This window comes from Doryrhamphus excisus, chromosome 5 (genome assembly GCF_030265055.1).
Source record: "Doryrhamphus excisus isolate RoL2022-K1 chromosome 5, RoL_Dexc_1.0, whole genome shotgun sequence".
Classification (NCBI taxonomy): domain Eukaryota; kingdom Metazoa; phylum Chordata; class Actinopteri; order Syngnathiformes; family Syngnathidae; genus Doryrhamphus; species Doryrhamphus excisus.
The window spans coordinates 13513966-13537706 of record NC_080470.1 but is presented as its reverse complement, the minus strand read 5'-3'; the positions used below and the strand labels follow the sequence as shown (position 1 = coordinate 13537706).

The 23741-nt window shown below is 44.6% G+C and overlaps 1 protein-coding gene across 1 annotated transcript; it reads left to right on the top strand.

Annotated features, from left to right (window-relative positions):
- The first annotated feature begins 5083 nt into the window (after positions 1-5083).
- LOC131129499 (guanine nucleotide-binding protein subunit alpha-11-like) lies at positions 5084-20172 on the top strand. Its single transcript, XM_058073129.1, has 8 exons — positions 5084-5345; positions 7603-7764; positions 12563-12747; positions 12859-13013; positions 14293-14421; positions 15326-15455; positions 18061-18214; positions 19313-20172. Exons 2-8 carry the CDS (start codon positions 7614-7616, stop codon positions 19516-19518), a joined length of 1110 nt encoding a protein of 369 aa, XP_057929112.1. The 5' UTR covers positions 5084-5345; positions 7603-7613; the 3' UTR covers positions 19519-20172.
- The last annotated feature ends 3569 nt before the right edge of the window (positions 20173-23741 follow it).

The following is a 23741-nucleotide window of genomic DNA, read 5'->3' as shown; positions in this document are numbered from 1 at the left end:
GGGTTGAAAATATATGACATTATTCTCTTAATATTGTGAGTTTTTTTCATAAATATGTGACCTCTATACTAGGTGGCCAGGGTGCATGTACATGTGCTTCACCTACAAACCAAACAATGTTAACAATGTTTCAGTTCATGATTAAAAAAAAATGTGAGTAAGAAGTATTTGAAGGTTTTTCTTGCTTTTCATGAACAAGCCGTAAAGACAAAGAAAAACAAAAGAAAGCCATGAACCAGAAGGCGACAGGACCAACGAGGCCTCCAAAGCCTTTATGCTTGAGCCAAGTGACACATCGTGGATCTTTACTGTCACTGCAGGGAGGACGCACCCTGATGACGTCACGGGCCCATGCTCCCCGCTTGATCTTGCCACAGAAATCCAAGTAAGTGTCCAATGGAGTCAGTGGGTGTTGCTGCTGGTTTCACGGGTGACATTCTGGCTTCTTCTCGGCCGCTTCAACCACCGACACAAACACAAGTAGGACGAACGTGAAGAAATATAAATATTACTTGGACGTGAAGAAGTATTATTAGGCAGAAGTGAAGAAATATTATTCTAAATGTGATGACGTCATACATCCGCCTTTGTCGTTTCGTGTGTCGTGTTTGACAGGCATTTTTTTCAGTCCTTTGACAAAAAGGCTTCTTGTTTGAGTCCTGTTCGTCATAGGTTTAGTTCAGATTTGATTGGTGAAAACTAACAAATAACAACGTTTAGCACAGGAATATTTCCAGTTGTTCCTCAGAAACATACAACTTTATTCTCATAAAGTTATTATGAGGTTTTTATTGGAAATGTATGACTTTATTGGTATTATAAGGTTTTTCTGATAGCTTTATTGCTTTATTCTTGTAATATGTGTCATGATCTGTGTGTTGTCGCTCTGCTTTCGCCCTTGTTGCCACCTTTGTTTTGTACATTTTCCTGTGTGCACACTCTTGGTTGAATAAATATTTTTGTTCATGTCCTGCCTCCGCATCTTGGGTTCCGGACCACTTCACTACTTACTGACAATATGACCATTCCATTTTTTCCTCAAAAATGTATAACTTTAGTTTTGTAAATGTAAGACTTGATTTTTGTAATATTACAAGTTTTTTCCCATATCGTCATTTATCATTTTATCCTCGAATTTATGACTTTATTTTTGTCGTGAGAGTAGGGAAAAGCTGGAGGAGATGCTAGTAGAGTGGAGGTTTGCACTGGAAAGGAGAGAAATAAAGATTAGCCGCAGCAAGACGGAGTATATGTGTGTGAATGAGAGGGACCCAAGTGGAAGAGTGAGGTTACAGGGAGAAGAGATACAGAAGGTGGAGAATTTTATGTGGGGTCAACAGTTCAGAACAATGGAGATTGTGAAAAGGAGTATTGTATATTTTGTCAACATGTCGGGTGCTGGTGCCATCCACTACAAATGTCATATTTTGCTCATTTCGCTTTCAAAAATGGAACAATTGGGAGATAATTCCAAAGATTATCCACCACATGTGAGCAGAATGTGGTAAATACATGTAAAAACAAAAAATCAGTTGGCATTGATATACTGGCATTGATATGCAATTAATAAAAGGAGTTGTAGATTGTATAGCTACACCTCTGACCCATATCTGCAACCAGTCATTTCAAACAGGCACATTTCCTCATCAAATGAAAATAGCAAAAGTCATTCCAATATATAAAACCGGAAATAAACATATATTCGCTAATTATAGACCCATCTCTATACTTCCACAATTCTCCAAAATTTTAGAAAAACTTTTTAACCATAGACTTGATCACTTTATAGAAACACAAAAAGAACTAACTGAACATCAATATGGGTTCAGATCAAAGCGATCTACGACATTAGCAGTCATGGAACTTACAGAAAAAATAGCGACAGCGATAGATAATAAGGAATATGCAATAGGTATTTTTATGGACTTCCAAAAAGCATTTGATACTATTGACCACAACTTATTAATAAAGAAGCTGGAAAGATATGGGATCAGAGGTATAGCACAAAGGTGGTTACAAGATTATTTAAATAATAGACAACAATATGTGCAACTAAATGATAATAAATCTGATCTACTGAATGTGACATGCGGGGTACCACAAGGTTCTGTGCTGGGTCCTAAATTATTTATTATATATATGAATGACATATGTGTATGTATATATATATATAAACATATATATATATATAAATAGATATTGTAAGTGTATATGTGAGAAAGAATAATGTAACATAGTATGCATGTCTGAAATAAATTAAGAAAGAAAGAAAGAAATAATTGATCTGTCATGTCAGAGACCATCAGAGAATGAATGGATTGAAATTCCACTGCGGTGGTGTCCCAACTCAAACATGGAGCCCATGTTATGTCCAGAATGAAGGTGTTTCATTATGAGAACTCATAAAGGTGTATGATGTTTCCTTTATGACAGATAAATCATTGACACCAGCCTGTTTCCCACAGCAGCCAGTCACAGGGGACAAAGTCTCTTCTCTTGCCGGAAAGCGACCAAAGAAAGACTGACGGGAAAATGATCATCACATGCGGACACCTTCTGCACACGCCCTCTCACTGTCTTCGCATTCCCCTTGGCACCTTTCTTTCTCTTCTTTTTATTTTCCTTTTCTTTTCCCCAACGCCACACCCTCTCGTCGTGTCGTATCATCTCATTATTCACTATTTTCATTTTGCATCCCTGGAGTCTATTCAGTGTTTTTTTAAAGGGAGCCATCCAATGCACACACACACACACACACACACCTGGTTTCCATGGCAAAGGAGATCTCAGGTGATCTGAACATGGGAGGCAAAGAGAGCCCAGACAAACCGGTTCTGCTGGCAGAGACAAAAGAAGAAGAAGGAGTGACAAAGTGCCTACTGTACACTTCTCTGAAACATGTCAGCAGATGCTTCCTAGCATAGCCTGGGATTAGTCTACATGGCTTTGTGGACTTTGTTGAATCGCATATGAAGCACAGCGCGCCCTCACATTCCAATCAGGTCACACCAAAAGCCAAGCGTAGAAAAGCCAGACAGCAAACCATGTCAATCCAATGAAACTTCCTTTGGCCCCATGGCGGGTTATTTGGCAGCCACCGTCAGTGGCAAAGTCCATTTCACAGAACCACACAGCACAGGACAGACTAGCTTGCATGACCAATTCATCAGCCATTACTTCATCACTAGTCCCTCAGTAACTACTCTAAAAGTGGGTACTTTAGTCATTACTTCCTTGTTAGTTCCTCAGTTAGTACACTAAAGGTATGTGCCTTAGTCATTAGTTCCCCAGTAGTTCCTCAGTAACTACTCAAAATCTAGGTGGCTGAGTTCCTCCGTAACTATTCTATTCATTAGTTCCTCATTAGTCTTTCATTAGTTCCTCAGTAACTACTCTAAATGTATGTGCCTTAGTCATTAGTTTCCCATTAGTTCCTCAGTAACCACTCTAAATCTAGGTGGCTGAGTTCTTCAGTAACTATTCCACTCATTAGTTCCTCATTAGTCTTTCATTAGTTCCTCAGTAACTACTCTAAATGTATGTGCATTAGTCATTAGTTTCCCATTAGTTCCTCAGTAACTACTCTAAATCTAGGTGGCTGAGTTCTTCAGTAACTATTCCACTCATTAGTTCCTCATTAGTTCCTCATTAGTCTTCCATTAGTTCCTCAGTAACTACTCTAAATGTATGTGCCTTAGTCATTAGTTTCCCATTAGTTCCTCAGTAACTACTCCAAATGTATGTGCCTTAGTCATTAGTTTCCCATTAGTTCCTCAGTAACTACGCTAAATCTATGCGGCTGAGTTCCTCAGTAACTATTCCACTCATTAGTTCCTCATTAGTTCCTCATTAGTCTTTCATTAGTTCCTTAGTAACTACTCTAAATGTGTGTGCCTTAGGCATTAGTTTCCCATTAGTTCCTCAGTAACTACTCTAAATCTATGTGGCTGAGTTCCTCAGTAACTATCCCACTCATTAGTTCCTCATTAGTTCCTCATTAGTTCCTCATTAGTCTTTCATTAGTTCCTCAGTAACTACTCTAAATGTGTGTGCCTTAGGCATTAGTTTCCCATTAGTTCCTCAGTAACTACTCAAAATCTAGGTGGCTGAGTTCCTCAGTAACTATTCCACTCATTAGTTCCTCATTAGTCTTTCATTAGTTCTTCAGTAGCTATTCCACTCATTAGTTCCTCGTTAGTTTTTCATTAGTTCCACAGTGACTACTCTAAATCTAGGTGGTTGAGTTCCTCAGTAACTATTCCACTCATTAGTTCCTCATTAGTCTTTCATTGGTTCCTCAGTAACTGTTCCACTCATTAGTTCCTCATTAGTTTTTCATTAGTTCCTCAGTGACTACTCTAAATGTATGTGCCTTAGTCATTAGTTCCACAGTAACTACTCTAAATCTAGGCTGATAGTTGGCTGAGTTCCTCAGTAACTATTCTACTCGTTAGTTCCTCGTCAGTTCCTCAATAACTGTTCATTCGTTCCTCATTAGTTCCTCAGGAACTACTCTACTTATAAGTTCCTCATTAGTTCCCCAGTAACTAGCTACTCATTAGTTCCTCATTAGTTCCTCATTAGTTCCTCTCTAACTACTGTATTTCTGTGTAGCTTTTTGTAAAGTGAGACCGAAAGGAGCTCATGGCAAAGTAGGAATGTGGACGGTCTGGCCTCGATACAGGAAGTTAGCACCAGGAAGTGGCTGCATCCCAGCCAAGAAAGAAGAAGAGAAGGGAGCTAATGTTGGGGAAGAGGTAAAGGTGTTACCCAAACAATCCCCAACAATGGAAGAGTGTGGATCCCTGTGTCCTCCAATAATGTTGGTCAAGTGATGTTAAAGGCTTCCTGACATGAGTCATCAACTTTGCTTAAACGTCTTCTGTCTTCTACGGAAATAAATTCACTTGAAAAGATAATGTAATCTCTTGAGGCGCACTTGTACATTTATTATTTGAAACTAATTTGACAAGCAGTTAGAGCCGATGCTCTTATATTGAAAGCCCAGATCGCTTGACTTCCGGCGCTGTTAGTGAGTGACGCGCCGCACGGTACCGTCGCCTTGAGCGCATTCCACTTGCGGCGCGGAACCGAAGACGCGGAACATTCCTGCGTAGGCGCGGTGGACTTTCCCGAGCAGCAGGTTGGTTGGTCGTGTGAGCAGTGGAGGGAGGAAGAGGAAGAGAGCAAGAGGGAGGAAGGACGTGTTTGTCTCATGACGTTGCTGGGCTGCTTCAGCCGCACTTTGCCGCCGGACGGAGGTGCGCTGGCCCGGGCAGCTGCTGGGAGGGAATGGACCGCGGAAAAGAGCCCCTGGAAGCTGGAGTGTGAAGCAGTGATTTAAGGTAAAGGAAGTCAGTCTTTCGGCGTATGACCTTTATTCATCAATCAGGTAAACAAAACTTCTCGGAAGACATATTTTATCTATACATGCTAATAATAACTTTATTATGATATGGGGCGTACTTTCATAGGTATACCAGGTATAGGTTATTTAGGTTGGGGTTTATATTGAGTGTCAGCTTTCATAGTCATGGAGCCAAGCTATGGGAGAAGATAGAAGGTATGTATATGGATATTCATTTCCTATCTAGCTGCAGTAATAATCTAATATGTTTGTATTAGCTGATGATAGTCCATGTGGCGTTTGCATTGTGGTTGGTGTGGGATGAAAAGGAATACACTGCAGTGGGAGGCACTTACTCCACATGAAATATACTTTCTTGCCCTGGACTTTGTCATGATCAAAAACATGGAAATGGCCACTCGAAGTTATGATAATCTGTTATATCTTTGGTGTTTGGGTTGTCCTTGGGTGGATGACAGCTTTTGGGTTTTTAATGTTACGGCACGTGTTTCTGTGTAAGGACCAATGTGAACCATGCTATCCTGTCATTGCTTGAAGAGCATCACAAATTAATCTCCTACCTTTTATAGCTCAAATGAAAGAAAACATAAACAGGAATACATACTCATACTCATCCCGGACCCGACCATGATAAGTGAATTTCCCGCAATTTTGCATTCACTATTAACTCTTTGCCTGCCAGCTGTTGCCAGAGGAGAGAGATCTATACTGTCAGAGTTTTGGCCATTGTTGATGAACGTCCGAGACTCACAGAATATTGAGTTCTAGCACTAAATAAACATTGAAATTATGGACACAAACTTTAAACTCAGAAAAAAAGTTTGTTTCTAGCCTTTTTGTATCTTTATAAATGGGCAGGAGAACACAGGGGGGCTTATTTGGAACAAAAACCGTCCATATTGTTTGTTTTAGTGACGCCAGAAACATCTGACCAGTTGTTTACTTCTATGAGACAAGACAAACAACACAGGAAAAAGGATTTGGATGACAAAGTAACTAATTTATTCACAGATTTACAACATAACACTAACTCATCATCTATTTACAGATGTGCACGTATAGACGTATGTGTGTGCGTGTCTATAAACTAAAAAGCTAAATATGTCGCTAGATCAGGGGTGGGCAAACTTTTTGACTCGCGGGCCGCATTGATATAACAAAATTTCCGGGGGGGGGAGACTATATATTTTACACGTAACAGTCCACCTGGTATTATTGTATCTGTAAAATTGTCATGCAATCTGCTATTATTATTTATTATTTTATATTTATAATTAAATATTGAAAAAATAATAAAATATTATAATAATTAAAATAAAATTAAAATAATAATTATTATATTATTATGTAAAATATGCAAATATAACAATATTATTATATATAATTAATATAATAATTAGCATTAATATAATAAATATAATAATCATAATAGTTATAATAATAATATAATAATTATTATTTTAATTTTTATTATTATTATGTGCTTGTGTCTCTTTTTTCAGGAGCACTTTGTAAACAACAGACCATGTCAAACAACGAAATTGATACAACCATCAAAAGGTTGGCTCAGGCCATGATGCCAGGTTGTATGTTGAGTTTAAATGAAATACTTTTGAAAGATTGGGCGGGCCGTATTCAAACACTTGGCGGGCCGGATGTGGCCCCCGGGCCGTAGTTTGCCCACCCCTGCGCTAGATGTATTTGACGGTGAATGAGTTAATAAACGTAATATTTTGATTGTTAAAGCATAGAAATCCTGTTTTTGACTTTCCGAAAAGACGTTTTTAGGGCCATGTAGACACCCCCATGGTCACTTTCCCACTCCTGTCATTCTTTAGTTAGCCCCTTCAATGTATGGGGAAGAAGGACAAAAAAGAAAAGCCCAAAGTATACCACTTCCACACAGAATGAGAGGAGATTCTATCCCAGCCGTGGCGTGTCTGTCTCAGCCATGCAAAAAATCAAGTCATCTTCCATAAGAAAAGGCATTTGCAGTGTAGGAACTACTCCAATGTATTGATCGATCCTCTTGGCTCGATTCTGTGTGATCAAAACTAGAGTGGTAAAGGTCAAAGGTTAAACAGAGCCAAGTAGTCGTGTCGGCTATGTTGTGGTTGGCCTGATATGGATTACCAGGAAAGTCATCCCAGGTGCATTGCCAGATCAAGACTAATATGCAGTGCATGATTGGACGTGTAGTATGACTGACAGCACGCTGCTTGGTTGACCCTCAGGTTTTGGGGCCATGGCGGGTTCCTGGGACCTCTGCCGGGCCATGTGCATGTCCTGTCTCTCCGAGGAGGAGCAAAAGAACATTGCCGTGAACAGAGAGATCAATCGGCTCCTCGGGATGCAGAAGAAGAGGGAGCGGCGGGAGATCAAGATACTGCTGTTGGGTGAGTGCTGGCACCACTTGGGGGCGGGTGCGTCTCAATCATGCGGTCCACCGATGAGTAACCACATAACATACTGTAATGCTGCGCTACTGATGCAACACTCGGCCCGGCCTGTTTGGTGACCCAAAGCAGAACTAAGCACAACTATGTCAAGCATGCGTGCACGTGTGAGAATGTCAAGCATGGCCAACAACGTCACTCGTCCAAACCAACCAGACCGGAGAGAGGCTGGGCTCAAAAAGCCACAGGCACGGCGATGGCACTGCAGATAAGTGCCCACCTGATCGGGTCTGATGAGAACGGATTGAACATTCACTACTTTACTTGTCTTTGTCTGCTCCATGTCAGCATGGATAGACCAACACCATTCTACGCAACAACAGCACAACCAATACCAAGCATTGATTGATCGATTGATCCTTTAATCGTTCATCAGCAGTTATCAGAGACGCCAAGCGGAAGGAAGTGGTGTCAGTTCCTTGTGATAAGGAGCTGACTGAACTAAAGATGAAGGTATTCTCGCCACATTTAGTACGGTATTTAGTAGGGATCGACCAATATGGGTTTTTTCCTGCCGATACCGATTTTTTTCCATCACCCTTAGCCGATGGATGATTTTGCTTGGGCCGATATTTGTGGCTGATACTGCTTTTGCTCCCTCAATTTATATGAAAAAATGACAATGATAACAAATACTACAGGTCTCAAGTTGAAACAAATATTTATTGAAATGTAAACACTGAACACAGTAGGATTCAGCTTTCTTAAACTCGCATTTGAACAGCATTATCAACTTTAAAAGGAATAAATATTCAACCACGTGCAAAACATTTCTGTCGTAGTTTAAGTTTATCTAGCATCCATGTGATGACTGCTCCTCCGCAGCGTGACACGGAGGTTCCCAGCGTGCTTTGCGGCACCGTCGATGTAAATAGTTCGTCAGTTTGTAGTTAATGTAGCATAGTTGTTCATTCTTGGTCTGCTCAGCTAGTGAGAGTGCTTTTATTCATCTGTTGCGTTGGTATGTGATGTTTTTTGGGATTTCTTGTTGTCACACCATGACTTCAACTGTTATGCCTAGCGGTCACCCAGTGAAATGTGATGGGCTATGCATGGTGTAAAAAACAAGCTTATTCTATTACTCGGTATTTATGTTTCCTATTTCAAAGCAGGTGGCAATATTTCAACTAAGCTTAACTACTATTTGAGACTATTTAAAAGTTGAAAACTACCCTCGTTATGATGTGGCAGCAGGGTACCGCGGCAACACAAAGCTGCCCGGCGGATGCCTGTCTGTAAATCATGCGGCGGAAAAATATATCAGTGAACCCACGCATGTATCGGCCGAATAAGATGTATAACGAATAACGCAGAATAAGATGATTCTTTCTTTGGCTACCCCTTCCAGCACAGGACAAACAGACGCCCTTGGACTTTGCCTTACAGGAAAGCGTAGTGTTGTGTTAAGTGACAACTTTATTATCATCACAAGATGGCATGTAGCAAAGGGCCGATACACATCCAGTACACACTTTGTTACGTCTAACACTGTAGCACAGCTGAGACGCTGTTTTCATTCCAAACTAAATTGCATGAAAACTAGATTGTTGGAAAACCAAAGTTCTATGGTCATAAAGTAGAATCAGTCGGTTCAAACTATCAACATCACAGTACAAGGCCGTATTTGAAGTAGCAGTATTGTACTGAAACGTGATTGGTTAACGTGCAATTATGAATACGCAAGAGAAAATAAAACATTTGATTACATAATAATACAATATACAATAATAATACAATACTTTAGAATGTAGTATTACTATTGAGGTCTGTAAAGAAAAAAGCAAAAACGTGTTCATCAGTTGTCTATGCAGAACTCCAAATCCATGGATGGAAATGTTTGAGGATTGGATCAAAACAACCTTTTTGGATAATAATCAAAAAGCAATTTTCATATGTGGAGACTGAGTGCCAAAGATGTGGATGAAGCATATGAAGACTTTCTACATGCTTCTTTGAAGCTGCACGATAAGAACTGTCCAACGGTCCAAGAAGCAAAAGAAAAACAACCAGGATGACAAAAGGACATACCAATGCTTGTAAGAAGAAGAACACACTATACAGGATATTCATCATTCAACAGACTAAAGAAGCAGAAGGAACATATAAGATAGGGATGGGCGAGTACACCGCTGTGTGTATCTGTATCTGGTCACCCATCTGAATGACCTGTATCCGTACTCGTAATGGGTGAGGCACATGGCCATGGATTATGGGTGGGCCTTAAATCTGAATATTTTTATTATTATGAAGTCGGACATTGACTTGGATTGATCAGAAGTTGCTATATGTATTGTTTATTATTCAGCTATATGTGTGGAAGTGATCCTTGAGACTGTATCCTTTGATTATTTTTAATAAGCTCTGTGAAATTGGTGATAAACATGGCAATAAACATAATAATAATCTGTCAGGGCTGCACAGTGGTCGAGTAGTTAGCATGCAGACCTCACAGCTAGGAGACCTGAGTTCAATTCCAGCCTCAGCCATCTCTGTGTGGCGTTTGCATGTTCTCCCCGTGCATGCGTGGGTTTTCTCCGGGTACTCCGGTTTCCTCCCACATTCCATTACACATTCTAGGTTAATTGGCCTCTCCAAATTGTCCATAGGTGTGAATGTGAGTGTGAATGGTTGTTTGTCTATATGTGCCCTGCGACCACAAGAGAATTTTATTTAACGATGGTATCCCAGGGCTGCACGGCGCACGAGTTGTTAGCGTGCAGACCTAACAGCTTGGAGACCCGAGTTCAATCCCACCCTCGGCCATCTCTGTGTGGAGTTTGGAGTCTATATGTGCCCTGGGATTGGCTGGCCACCAGTCCAGGGTGTACCCCACCTCTAGCCCGAAGACAGCTGGGATAGGCTCCAGCACCTCCGCGACCCTCGTGAGGATAAGCGGTAGAAAAGGAATGAATGAATAATTCTTGGCTGTGTATGTAAGTCCAAGGGCTGTATTTTTAAAGCACCGCGTTGGCTACAACAAGCAGTTATCCAACTGATTCAGCCAAACCACTGTCAGTGACTAATGCACTATCGTGCCCGCTGTCTTGATTGCAAGGTGCATACTGCCACGTCTTGACAGGGGTGCTAAAATAAGGCCATACATGCAGAATACTTGATGCCGCTCTTGTGATGCTGTGCAAGTGTACCTAATGTCTGCCAGTCAATGCAGGTTACTGTTGCCACTGTCCGGATACTGCTAACTGAAAATGTTATTATTAAATCTTATATTGCAGGTAGCACGCCTGTTTTATGATGACTTCATGGAATAAGACTAAATGGAGTTGTTGAGTGTCTGCACAGCGCTGTGCACCGTGCACGCTACAGAACAAGTTTACCAATTAACTTTAGATACAAGCCCAATAGAGGCGAGCTGAAGAAAAGCTAATGAAGTGGAGGCATTGTGACGATGGCCAAGCCGTGAATGAGGCACCGCTGAGGTCCGCTGCAGCCGTCTAGAGAGAGGCAGTCGCTGTGGGTGAGTGATTGGCCAATCACAGAGCGTGAAGAGTGAATACTTACTCAGCCTTTTCTTTAAACACAAATACGGATAATGACCGAATGTACTCCTTTCATACTTGTATCCGGCAAAAATGCATCATCCATAAAGGAGTATCCGGTTCGTCCCTAGTCTGCAGATGTGGTCCTGTACCGGACTATCGTGGTGAAGACAGAGCTGAGCCGAAAGGAGCTGGGGCATCTAATCCGGATGCCTCCTGGACTCCTCCCTGGTGAGGTGTTGCCGGAGCCCAGCCGGGAGAACGCCCCTGGATAGGCTGTAGAGATTATGCCTTGGGGACCGGGAAGTCTGGACTTGCCTACTGAGGCTCCTGCCCTCACGACAAAAGAAAATGGAATAGAACAAGAATATGGTAATCATGTGTATGTGCCACTAGATGGAGCTGTAATCACATCTAGAGACATCCTCGCTGGACGCCACTGCAGCGGACTGGGACTGGTTACAAGGCAGCAAGGGTGTCACTGGTTGGACGGTGTGAAATGAGGTTGACGCCACTACACTACGTAGTCATGTGCTTGCTTGGAAGCGACACACCTCGAGCATGTCACTTAACACTGCATTCCAACATTCACGCTCTCGTGTAATGTGAATGAACAAGATACTGAACCCCCAATTGGAGGTGGAAAAGTGCCATACAAGTGGAAGACCATTTACTATTTGCCACAGGAGTGGTATCATTCATCACAATAACCATTCCAACAACCCAAGATAATCCTCAAAGTTATCAGTTTCATTAGCCATTACCATATATACCATTCATTCATTTTCTACCGCTTATCCTCACGAGGGACGCAAGGGGTGCTGGAGCCTATCCCAGCTGTCTTTGGGCTAGAGGTGCGGTACACCCTGGACTGGTGGCCAGCCAATCCCAGGGCACATATAGACTCCAAACTCCACACAGAGATGGCCGAGGGTGGGATTGAACTCGGGTCTCCAAGCTGTTAGGTCTGCACGCTAACCACTCGTGCGCCGTGCAGCCCTGGGATACCATCGTTAAATAAAATTCTCTTCTGATGCCCCCCACCCCAACACAAACCGGTCCGTGGGCTCAGAAATGAGCGCTCCTCCTGCCGGTTATGAATAATAATCTCCACTGTGAACAACATGATTCAGCACAAAGCTAATCCTGCAAGTTCAAAACCTGGAAGCGAATGTGAAAACTAATTTGGGCTTGATTGACAGTTTGGGCCAGGAAGTAGAAATTGTCACGCTCTCCCACAGGAACTGGGGAGAGCGGAAAAACCACATTCATCCGCCAGATGAGGATCATCCACGGACGAGGCTTCTCGGAGGAGGACAGGAAAGGCTTTGCCAAATGCATCTTCCAGAACATCTTTACAGCCATGAAGGCCATGACCGGAGCCATGAGCACGCTCCGGATTCCCTACTCCAACCCGGAGAACGAGGTACGCCAACACAAACATGTCCACACACAAATAGCCTGGGCTGGCCTCCAAATTTGCTGAGTCAGCAACAAAGTCCATTAGAAGCAGAATCAATCACCTTGGATCCTCCAGATCTACGCTACCTGGCTCCAGGATGTCAACACGGTGCAGATCACACAGATGGAGCGAGGCTACGTGGACGCCATACGCCGTCTCTGGGCCGACTCGGGTATACGGGTCTGCTACAGCCGGCGCTGCGAGTTCCAACTCTTGGACTCCACGGAGTAGTGAGTACAAGTTTTTCATCTGAAATCACACCATGCTAGTATAGTTAGTTCAAGAACAAAGTTTTTTTTTGCTATTTTTAGTAGAAAGCATGTGGTAAGCGCTCACATACGTACACAAAGTAGTTGGTTGATGTTCTGCATCATACGTTGGTAGTGTCTGTCTGTTTTCTCCACCTATTGCGTTGCTGTGTGTAGTTCATTGAACAGTTTGGACATTGCAGTTGTGTTAGCCCCGCGACTCCTAGCTCATGTACGTAGTATGCTTCAGTTGAGTACCATCTAGTGGCTAAAAATAATAGCACAATTATTGACCAGCAAAACGTGTTATGGTGACAGGCCTAGTAGATGGTTTCATGTTAGTAAATAAATGGTTCTTTTCAACCAGTCCAGGGTGTACCCCGCCTCTCGCCCAAAGACAGCTGGGATAGGCTCCAGGATACCCCCACCCTAGTGAGGATAAGCGGTCTAGAAAATAGATGAATGGATGGTTATCTTCATGTAAAAGAAGGTTTTCATTGTGTTTTTGATGTTTTTTAGACATTTGGGCTAAATTTACTGTATATGGCTACATTTGTGTCAAAATGAAAGCTTGAAATGTATCTGCTTTTCCCCGTTTTAGTTGGGAACTGATATTTTCCAGAAACCTTCCCGTGTTCTACTGCTGATGACTAAAGAACAGAAATCGGTAGAAACAAACTGATAAAACAGATGAAAGATGAGAGTCTAACCTTTCTTTTGGTGTATATCAAGTTGATATCGCCCTATATAGAACACAGTATTCTGTCTTATAGAATGTCCTCATCATTTTAGTCATGAAGGTGAATTCAAAAGGAGCTTGTCTCAGCTAAACCTGTCCTGTTTCATTTCCTGGCGTAATGAAAGGTGACTCCTGCAGACTTCGGAATCCAGCCACTGGGGCGGGGGCTTGTTCCTTTCAGACCGTATGGAGTAATTCCCAGCATTCATCCACCTGCTGATGGCTCACTTTGACGTGGATGTTCGATAAAAGCTTAGCTGCAGCCTTCAGACGCTGCTGTGCTTCCTGTTTGCAGAGCAGCTCAGTCATCAAAGTCTGTGCCTGATAAGTGACCAAGGCAAACAGCTTTACAGCCATAAAGCCTGCTGTGGACACGCTCCCTTCCTGGGCTTTTATCATTTTTAATCACTGCTAATTCATCACCTATCTTCTGTCTCGTATGTTTGCTTTGCACATATGGCGATGTTGTCGCTGCAGTCAGCTAGCGAGACACTTTCTGACATGGTCCTCTCTGCCTTTCAGCTACATGAACGATCTGGAGCGCATCGCCGCGCCAGACTACCTCCCCACAGAACAGGATGTGCTGAGGGTCCGATTCCCCACCACGGGCATCCACGACTACTCCTTCACCATCAACAGGATCACACTCAGGTGGCTAACATCAGCCCACGTATGGCTGCCTTTGTGTTTGTGCACTGTTCACCTGTCGGACTCATGCAGGATAGTGTTTCTCTTGGCTCCACACGAAGCTAAGCCGCCCTGGGCTAATTCCATGTCACACATCCTCACGGTGTGCATAGTGACACTCGAGTATGCTGCAGATGCTTTAGAGGAGGCATATGATGAAAGTTCTCACAGTTTCTAGGTGTCAAAATAGCCCAAAGGTGAAGAATTAGAGCGGACTTAAGAACCTGGAAAAGCAGCCTGGCTGGCCTGGTACAGCCATGTAAAGTTCATCCTGACTGATGGAGCATATGGTGTGTATCCTCACCAGGGTCACAGGTATGCAGGAGCCTATCCCAACTGTCTGTGGGTGGGGTACACCCTGGACTGGTGGCCAGCCAATCACAGGGCACATATGGACAAAAAACTATTGCCACTCACATTCATACGTATGGACGATGAAGAATGGGGGAGGAAAGCGGAGTACCCGGAGAAAAGCTGATTGTGTGGCCAACATGCTAAACACTCGTCCACCGTACAGCTGATTCAAACAATTCTTAGTTTCCATCCGGTCTCTGGTTTTTTGTACGGCCAACAAACAAGGCTGGGGCGGGGGTATGATGGTAGAACACACGGAACGATGAACAACTCTGTTTCTGTGAGCCCTGGTCGGATGAGGCGTTCAAGTGCACTGTGTATTTCTAAACTGTGTGTGCTGTTTTCATTCACTTTGCTCAAGAAGGGGAGAAACATAATTGTTGTAACAAAGGGTAGGATTAAGGATGAGGGATGGCAGAGGAAAGGTTCCTATTTCAGCTAGCTTACAGGTGGAATGGAAATGAGGCCTGGCTTGAAACGTTTTCCCTCTCTGCTCCTCCCTTCTTCTGCTCAGGATTGTTGACGTTGGCGGCCAGAAGTCAGAGCGTCGAAAATGGATCCACTGTTTTGAGAATGTCACCTCGCTCATCTTTCTGGCCTCCCTCAGCGAGTACGACCAAGTCCTGGAAGAGCGACAAGTCATTGTAAGTTTGTTCAAACTACACAAACACACATAAACATAATTAACACACGTAACAAACTCCAACTGGGCGACCGGGCATGCTCAGAACACCTCACCAGGGAGGCGTCCGGGAGGCGTCCGGGAGGCGTCCGGGAGGCATCCGGACTAGATGTCCTAGCCCCCTCACCTGGCTCCTCTGACTGTAGGAGAGGGTGGGAACATAGATCCATCGGTAAATTGAGAGCTTTGCCATCTGGCAAGCTTTGCCTTGCGACCACATTACTGCAGATGCTGCGCCAATCCGCCTGTCGACCTCACGCTCCAATCATCCGTCACTCATGAACAAGACCCCGAGATACTTGAACTCATCCACCTGGGGCAGAACCTCATTCCCAACTCAGAGTGGGCAATCCATCCTTTCCTACTGGGAACCATGGCCTCTGATTTGGAGGTTGTGAATCCTCATCCCAGAAGCTTTACACTCAGATGGAAATCGTCCCAATAAACACTGAATGCAGCCCGAAGAGGCCATCAGGACCACTTTGCCTGAAAATAGCAGAGATGAGACCCTAAGCTAAGCCCCCCAAACTGGACTCCCTCGACGCCTTGGCGACAAGGCCAGCCTTGGCGGAGGCCAACGTTCACCGGATCAGGCTGGACTTACTGCTGGCAATGTGGGCCTCCTGCTCCAACGTACAAGGTCCCACTGCAAACAGTGTGGTCCGGGCACTGCTTCCCCTTTCTGAGGCGTTGGATGGTTTGCCAGAACCTATTTGAGGCTGACTGAAAGTTGTGCCCCATGGCCACTGAACTCCTCCCACGCCTGAGTTTTTGCCTTGACTACCGCAGAAGCTACATGCCGCTTGGCCTGCCAGTACCTGTCAGCTTCTTCCCACAAGCCATCTATGCTCAGTTGGACTCCTTCTTCAGCTTGACGGAAGCCCTGACCTTTGGTGTCCACCCGGGGCTTGCCACCACGACTGCCACCGACCACCTTGCAGCCACAGCTCCGATCAGCTGCCTCAGCCATGAAGGCATCTAATACGGCCAAATGGGACTCAATATACTCGTCCTCCCCAGGATGCAGGTGAAGGTGAAGAGTTGAAGACTCGACGAGCAGGACACTCTGCCAGATGTTTCCAGCACACCCTCACGACATGTTTGGGTCTCTCAGGTCTGCCATCTAATCCAACTCATCATCGAATGGTGATCACTTGACAGATCAGCCCCCTCTTCACCCGCGTCTCCCTATCTTATAGAGGTCCAATAACATTGCACTGCATGGGTTCAGATTGGGGAGGCCGTTCCTCCCGATCACGCCACTCCAGGTAATTGCCCACATGGACGTTGAAGTCTCCCAGCAGAATGACTGAGTCAAACTGCCAAAGGCAGTTTAGAGTACCCTATAAAACTTCAAATAAAGTTTGAAAAGTTCACTGGGGATGACCCACAACACAGAGGCACCGAGCCAGGGGGCCATTACTAAGTCCACACCCGCTCGCCGCCACTCCCCTGCAGCAACTCCAGAGTAGGAGAAGGTCCAGCTCTCGAAGCGTTTGGTTCCAGAACCCAAACAGTGGGTTGAGGTGAGCCTGACTATGTCTGGTCGGAATGTCTCATGTTTGGGCTCCTTCCCCACATACCATGTCCCAAGAACCAGACTTGGCCCCCGAAGACCAGGTCGTCCAGGCGCCCGCCCTCGACTGCCTCCCACAACACAATGCACCGGGCCTTAATGCTTGCCCCCCAAGTGGTAGGTCTACGGGGTGAAGAAGCATGACTTCATGGTGAGGCCCCGGAATCCCACTTCTGGGCGAGGTGCGGCCTCTCCTCTTTGTTCATAAGGGTCATCTAACATCCTGATTTGTTATTGGTGGATTGGCGTCTCAAACTACACATGGAAATGCAACTTCCATCTTGACTTTTCTGATGATGGATGAAGTGAGTGAGTGGTAGGATATGTCTCCATCTATAACAGAGTGATGTGTTGACTTGGCCTTGCTTGGCATCCTGCACGCCACTATTTTTAAACTTTAGTTTATGAAACTAATATTCCATGGTGAACTGGAAAATGTGTTGTATGTTTTGTAGGAAGATATGTCATTTTGACTTGGAACTTGCATGCTTGAAAATTGCGTGCACCCCTGATATACATGTACAATATACATAAATACTATATTATTATAAATATACTCAATATACTGTGTATATTGTCTATTTTGGTAGTAAGAGGTCGATCTTTGGAACTTGCAGGGTGACAAGCAATGAGCACCCCCTCCCTGAATGCACACAAACATCTCCATGAGTGTCCAATTATGGGGTGGCAGCAACAAGACGGATGATTCAAACCTAAAAGCACTCTATGACTATGACTATAGGACACTCTATGACTCCATTCAAGGAAGAATGGAGTCACTAACAGACAACCTGGAAGACATGTTGGGACAATGGTCCCTCCTCATCGTTGTCCGTCCTAGTGTCCCTTCACCTGTCTGCCAGCAGGTGTCACTCCTCAACTATAGCCAGCAGGCCCTCTCCAAGCCTACATACTTCCTCAGCAGCCTGAATGAAAGAAATCTACTTCAACACATCCTGGAAGTTGACTTGTTCATCTGTGTGTCTCTCAGAACCGCATGGAAGAGAGCTTGGCGTTGTTCTACACCACCATCCACTCGCCATGGTTCCACAGCACCTCAATCATACTCTTCCTCAACAAGACCGACATCCTGGAAGACAAAATCCAAACGTCTGACCTGAAGAAGTACTTCCCAGGTTTCACAGGTAAAAGTGGTGCTGCTCACTGAGCTGAGGTCACTTTTAAACTCATATTACCCAATATAGTTAACATAATAAGAGAAAGTAACACAATGACAACCTGTTTATGACCTCCTAAATGTGTTTTTTAATATTATTAGAACCCCCTAGACATGAAATAACACCCCTACAATCACCTTTACACCTCTATTATCCAATATAGTAGACACGATAAGAGAAAGTAAGACATAGAAAACCTGTTTATGACCTTCTAAATGTGTTTTTTAATATTGCTACAGCCCACTAGACATGAAATAACACCCCTACAGTCATCTTTACACCACTATTCCCCAATATAGAAAAAGAAAAGCAGTTTACCATCTTCTAAATAGTTTTTTTCAACATTATTAGAGCCCTCTAGACATGAAATAACACCCCTAGAGTCACCTTTACACCTCTATTATCCAATTAGTGGGCATAATAAGAGAAAATAGGACGTAGAAAAGCTGTTTAGCACCTTCTAAATAGGTTTATTAATAGTATTAGAGCCCTCTGGACATGAAATAACACCCCTATAATCACCTTTACACCTCTATTACCCAAACTGCAAAAATGAATTTTAATAAAACAATAAATATTAATAAATATTAAAAGACTCCTTTGCATCTAATTGCTGAACAATGCACAGTGACAGCATGTGATTATTCATATATCTACTGTACATATAGAGAGTTAGCAAGCTAACTAGCTAGCCTCTCCTATTTACTAAGAAAGGGTTTCTAACGGAGTGAGGAGGAAGGACAAAGTAGGAAGCAAAAGCCTTACCACTTCCACACAGAATGGGAGGTGAGGCGCGTTGTGTCGGACATGCATTGTGAAGGTCATCTTGTCTAATGTCATGTGGCATTACTGACACCTTGTGGCCAGAATGCTACATATAACTTGGCTATCAACGTTTGGACATGAATAAAAGTCCACAGTCAAAGGTGAAACAGTGATTCATCAATTCGTTTTCAGAAAGAAGGAGGCATATTAGTATTAGCGGTCGAGAAATGTCACCTGTCTTAGCCGCCTGACCAACATGCATTTTGTCTTGTCCTGTCCCAACACCCGACCCAATTCCAGGTAGGAGTCAAAACGCGGAGGATGCCAAAAAGTACATCTGCAAGATGTACGAGCTGCAGGCCAACAACGTGGACAAGAGGGAGGAGAAGAAGATGGTCTACCAGCACTTCACCTGCGCCACCGACACCAACAACATCCGCAAGGTGTTCAACGACATTAGGGACACGGTGCTGTTCAAGTCCCTCCGCGAGTACGGCGTCCTATAAGCAGCCAGAGGATGGACCATTTGAGGGTTCTATTGAAACATGAAGGATCAGAAGGCAGTCCTCATCCTCTGCTGCCATGAAGATGATGATGATGGGACTTCACCGAGCCTGATGGATTTTTTCAAATTCTTCTTCTGCAGAAACAGACCAAATCAGGCAGATATGCAACGTTAACAGGATCCACCCGTTACATCAGTAATGGCTGCGCTCAATATAATATACCACCTTCACAACTTCACGTCTATTTTCCCTCACAAGCTCCTTTCATTCACATAATTCTACAGTCAGTCCTATTGAAATATCCCGACATGACTACTAGCAGGAAGAGCAGAGCATGGAGGGGGAGGAGCCCCCTGCTGTGGCCCAGCAAGGTGCACTGTATTGGGGCACACGCTCAGAGCAGCCGGCGTGACGCCACAGAGAACTCTGGCAAACCTTTTACACTTTTCAAATATGTTTCAGGTCCGTGCTCCAGCTCCGTGTTTGTCCCCGTGTTTTGCCTGTCCTACAATGTTCTAGAATATATAGAATGTTCTAATTTGCATATCGTTCGCATATGATGTCGTGAAATGTTGCAGGAAAAAAACAATCTTATAGTAGAGGTGAAAAAACACCTTAACTACGTTTAGAACTACAAATAAACTTTTTTTCTTATTTTGAATTTTCTATCATTTCATCCAAATAAAATCTTTTATCTGGGCCAGCGCTTCTCAGTTCTCCCATCACACGCTGGCTCTGGAGAACCTTTTAAATTATCTCAATTGAACTGTGAATAATACCTCTGCTGGTGAATATATGTCATAGCGCCACATCATGGCGGCACCCGCCGCTGCTTCATGAGAAGACAACATGCACAACAATACGGGCAATTCACTATAATAAAAAACTCCAGAAAGTCGCTCGTCGCTTCTGATAAAATATGTCGTCAAGGGGGTGGAATGTCGCCAGAACTAGTGAAGGATTTCATATATGTTTGTCTCCTATTCTTTGTGTCTCATATATGTTTGTCTCCTATTCTTTGTGTCTCATGTATGTGTGTCTCCTATTTCTTGTGTCTCACTCATATAACTATGCACTACATTTAATCAAGTACAACCAAGTAGCCCTGGGCAAATCACAGGACACATAATCACTTTCAGGCACATACAGTTCCGGAGCTCTACTACACATCCACAATTTTGACTAACAACAGATAACGGGGGAGCATGACGTCGGCAGCCATAGCCTGTCGATAACGGCTGGCTCCACCGCTCCACCCCGCCCGCCCTGCGTTGGTGAGAAGACGTCGGCCGAGGAAAGGAGGGGGGGCCACCTGTGATACGCCAGAGATCTACCGACATTTTTTAGCATAATAAAAGCCGGGCAGGGACAGTTAGCTGTCCTCATTTGTTCTGACCTGTAAGTAAAGCCTAGGTCTCTGCAGGTGTTAGGGGAAGACTTATGAGCCCGGAGCTCCGTGTAATCTGACTGGTCTGAGAGTAAACCATATAACTGACAAGTTTGTTGTCATCTCTTGCCTCCAACACGCCACCCACAGGAATCACTGACCTAAGAACAGGTGGTCAAATTCCAACAATTGGCACCCAACGTGGTGCCATAAATGTAACGCTCCATTCGGGTCCAGTGAAGGGCAGTACACCGAGCGCGGTGAGGGAAACGCTTCACTTGGATGCTTAACAATAGACAGGGTCTATTGCGCTAATTTTACTGGGTGGAGGGCCGTAAATGTAACGCTCCATTCCGGGTCCTGTGAAGGGCAGTACACCAGCAGGCGGTGAGGGGAACGCTTCACGTGGATGCTTAAATAGACAGGGTCTATTTGACAACTTTCTTTATTGCTCAACATCCTTGCAACTATCAGTTTTGTATTTGTTTTTTCTTTTAATTGTTGTGGGAATAGAATGGAAGGTGAGTTGGGCCGAGAATGTGAGGAGTAGGAAATGTGTGGGGGTCCCCCGAGGGTGTCACAAAGTGAGTTGTTTGGTTTTGCGTAAGGTCAGGTTATGAGTGGCTTGGTAAGTCAGGATAAGAATAAAGATAGACAGATGGTACGTAAGACATGGGAAGTGTGTGATGGACAGAGTAGGGATAATATTGTGAAGGTTCAGAGTAAGTTCAGACGGGAGGAAAAGATTATGAAATAAATGAGACAGGTGGAGGAGAAAATTGAGCAGGCGTCATTCTGGCAGAAGTCAGAACTTAAGAAGACGCTGAAAAAATTAGAAGATTCCAGGCGAATGATTCATTCGATGGGGATGGCAAGCTTGGCTTTGGCCGCCCCGTACATGACGCGGGAAAAACAGTCGAAGGCGAGAAGGGCCCTAGTGGTCACGCCATCGGCACCCCCGCCCGATCCAAACCCTCCCAGTGGAGTCTATCCTTATCCTAGAAGTTGACATTGATGGGGAGGAGTTAAATAGACACGTTCCGACCCTACAACAAGCAAGGCGCCACCCCCCAACAGACATAGGCGACCCCGTGCCACAGGTTGGCGACCCGTCAGTGGAGACTGGCGGTGCGACTTCCTGCACGGGTGCGGCGCAAAACATGTCCCTTATAGATTCGGCCAGACACAGTAAAAGCGTATCTAAGATTTTAAAACAAATTGACATGTCTAATGTGTTGCCAGAAGGCTGTACCAGGCGCCGACACACTGCTGAGACAGATTACGGCAGGCGCCAGCCGGCGACACCTACGGCGGAACGGGATACCCAATCGGAAGATGACATATCCCTAACGCCGTCTTCACCAGCCCCTGTGAGACGAGACGACACAGGGGCTCGATCTAAAACAGTTATGCCTTTAAAAGTTGACGTGGCGGGCCAGCACACGGTATACACACCCTTTTACCATAACAGACATTGACGGCATGTGTCATAAGTTGCCTCCACTAGCCCGTGGAGCAGACCCATGGATCAACGAGGTATTGCGCCTCACAGCTGGCCTCAGTTTGGCCTGGGGAGACGTCCGCTGTCTGTGACCACACTGTTTTGAGCGGCAGTGCTAGCTGGAATGCCCTCGTCAGTGGCTAATAAATTAAAAGATGTTCCTAATCTGTCAGTCGAAACAGAAAAATCATACAAAGCAATCTTGTTACACCACATGCGCAGGCACCGTGAGGAGGAGGACGAAAAAGATAAAACACCAAAAGGATTTAGCAGCACAACTGTTGAAATTACAATTGGCTAAAGAACGAGAATTCACCTCAGATAAAAAGAAAGAGGAAAACATAATGTGGCAGGGGCGTGGTGGCATATCTAACCGAGGTGGGAGAAGGGGTGGACCGTCTCAGGGCTACACTGGCTGTTTTGTGTGCGGAGCTCTTGACCACTGTGCACGTGATTGCCTCACGTGCACTTGACAGTGGCCACCATCAGGATCACCGCAGTCGCTCCCACAACAACAGCAACAGCAACCATGGGCTCATCAACCACAAGGCACGCAGTCACAAGGAGGCTCACATGGGCTGGGCGGCCCATTCCACCGACCTCAGCAACAGCAAGCGGCTTCTCAACCTTCCCCTGCTGGTCAATACTACCAAGACCAGGACGGCGGTGCCAACTGGTTTGAACTTGATTGGTCGTGACATATTGACTGCTTCTAATGCTACTATTTTGTGCACAGACTCTGGTTTAACCCTGACGTTGACAGACGGCACGACAGTGGACTGCAACAACCAAAGTACAGGAGGACAATACCTGCTCAAAGAACTACCGGCAACCACAACAGCCGACATTTATTGGTGCCATCTGACTCAGACTTCTTCACCGAGCAGTGTGGTGTCAGTCTATGAGACGTGGAAACCATGGATCCTGTCCAAGGCCACGTATATGCCTCCCACCACCCCGTTACATTGCACATTGTTTTACGACACACAACAGGATATGACATATCAGGAAAGATTTGAAGAAATTGAAGGTATGGAGTGGTGGTTAAATTATTTCTCGTCTTTTCGCAGGTCCTGAGAGGGTGGCGGCCAGCATCTATTTTGTTAAGTTGGAACAGGCCTGGTACAAAGGCACCCCTGATTCGGCGCCACACATCTCTTTGGCTGTGGCCCCAGGACATGAACAACGGTCCTTGGGTCCCATGGTGAAACGGTTGTTGGCAGCTAAAGACTGTACGCCGCTCCCTGAGGTACCGCAGGTACAGCACTCTCCCTCGGAGTCGGCGTATCGTGTGGTGTGCCAATGCACAGACGTGTCCGTTGTTCAACATCGCTT

What these genes read in the sequence shown, in the direction of transcription:
- LOC131129499 (XM_058073129.1), top strand. Translation starts at nt 7,614, where the DNA reads ATGGCGGGTTCCTGGGACCTCTGCCGGGCCATGTGCATGTCCTGTCTC. An exon ending in ATCAACAGGATCACACTCAG is followed by an intron (nt 14,422 to 15,325) that starts GTGGCTAACATC and finishes TCTTCTGCTCAG; the next exon opens with GATTGTTGACGTTGGCGGCC. An exon ending in GTACTTCCCAGGTTTCACAG is followed by an intron (nt 18,215 to 19,312) that starts GTAAAAGTGGTG and finishes ACCCAATTCCAG; the next exon opens with GTAGGAGTCAAAACGCGGAG.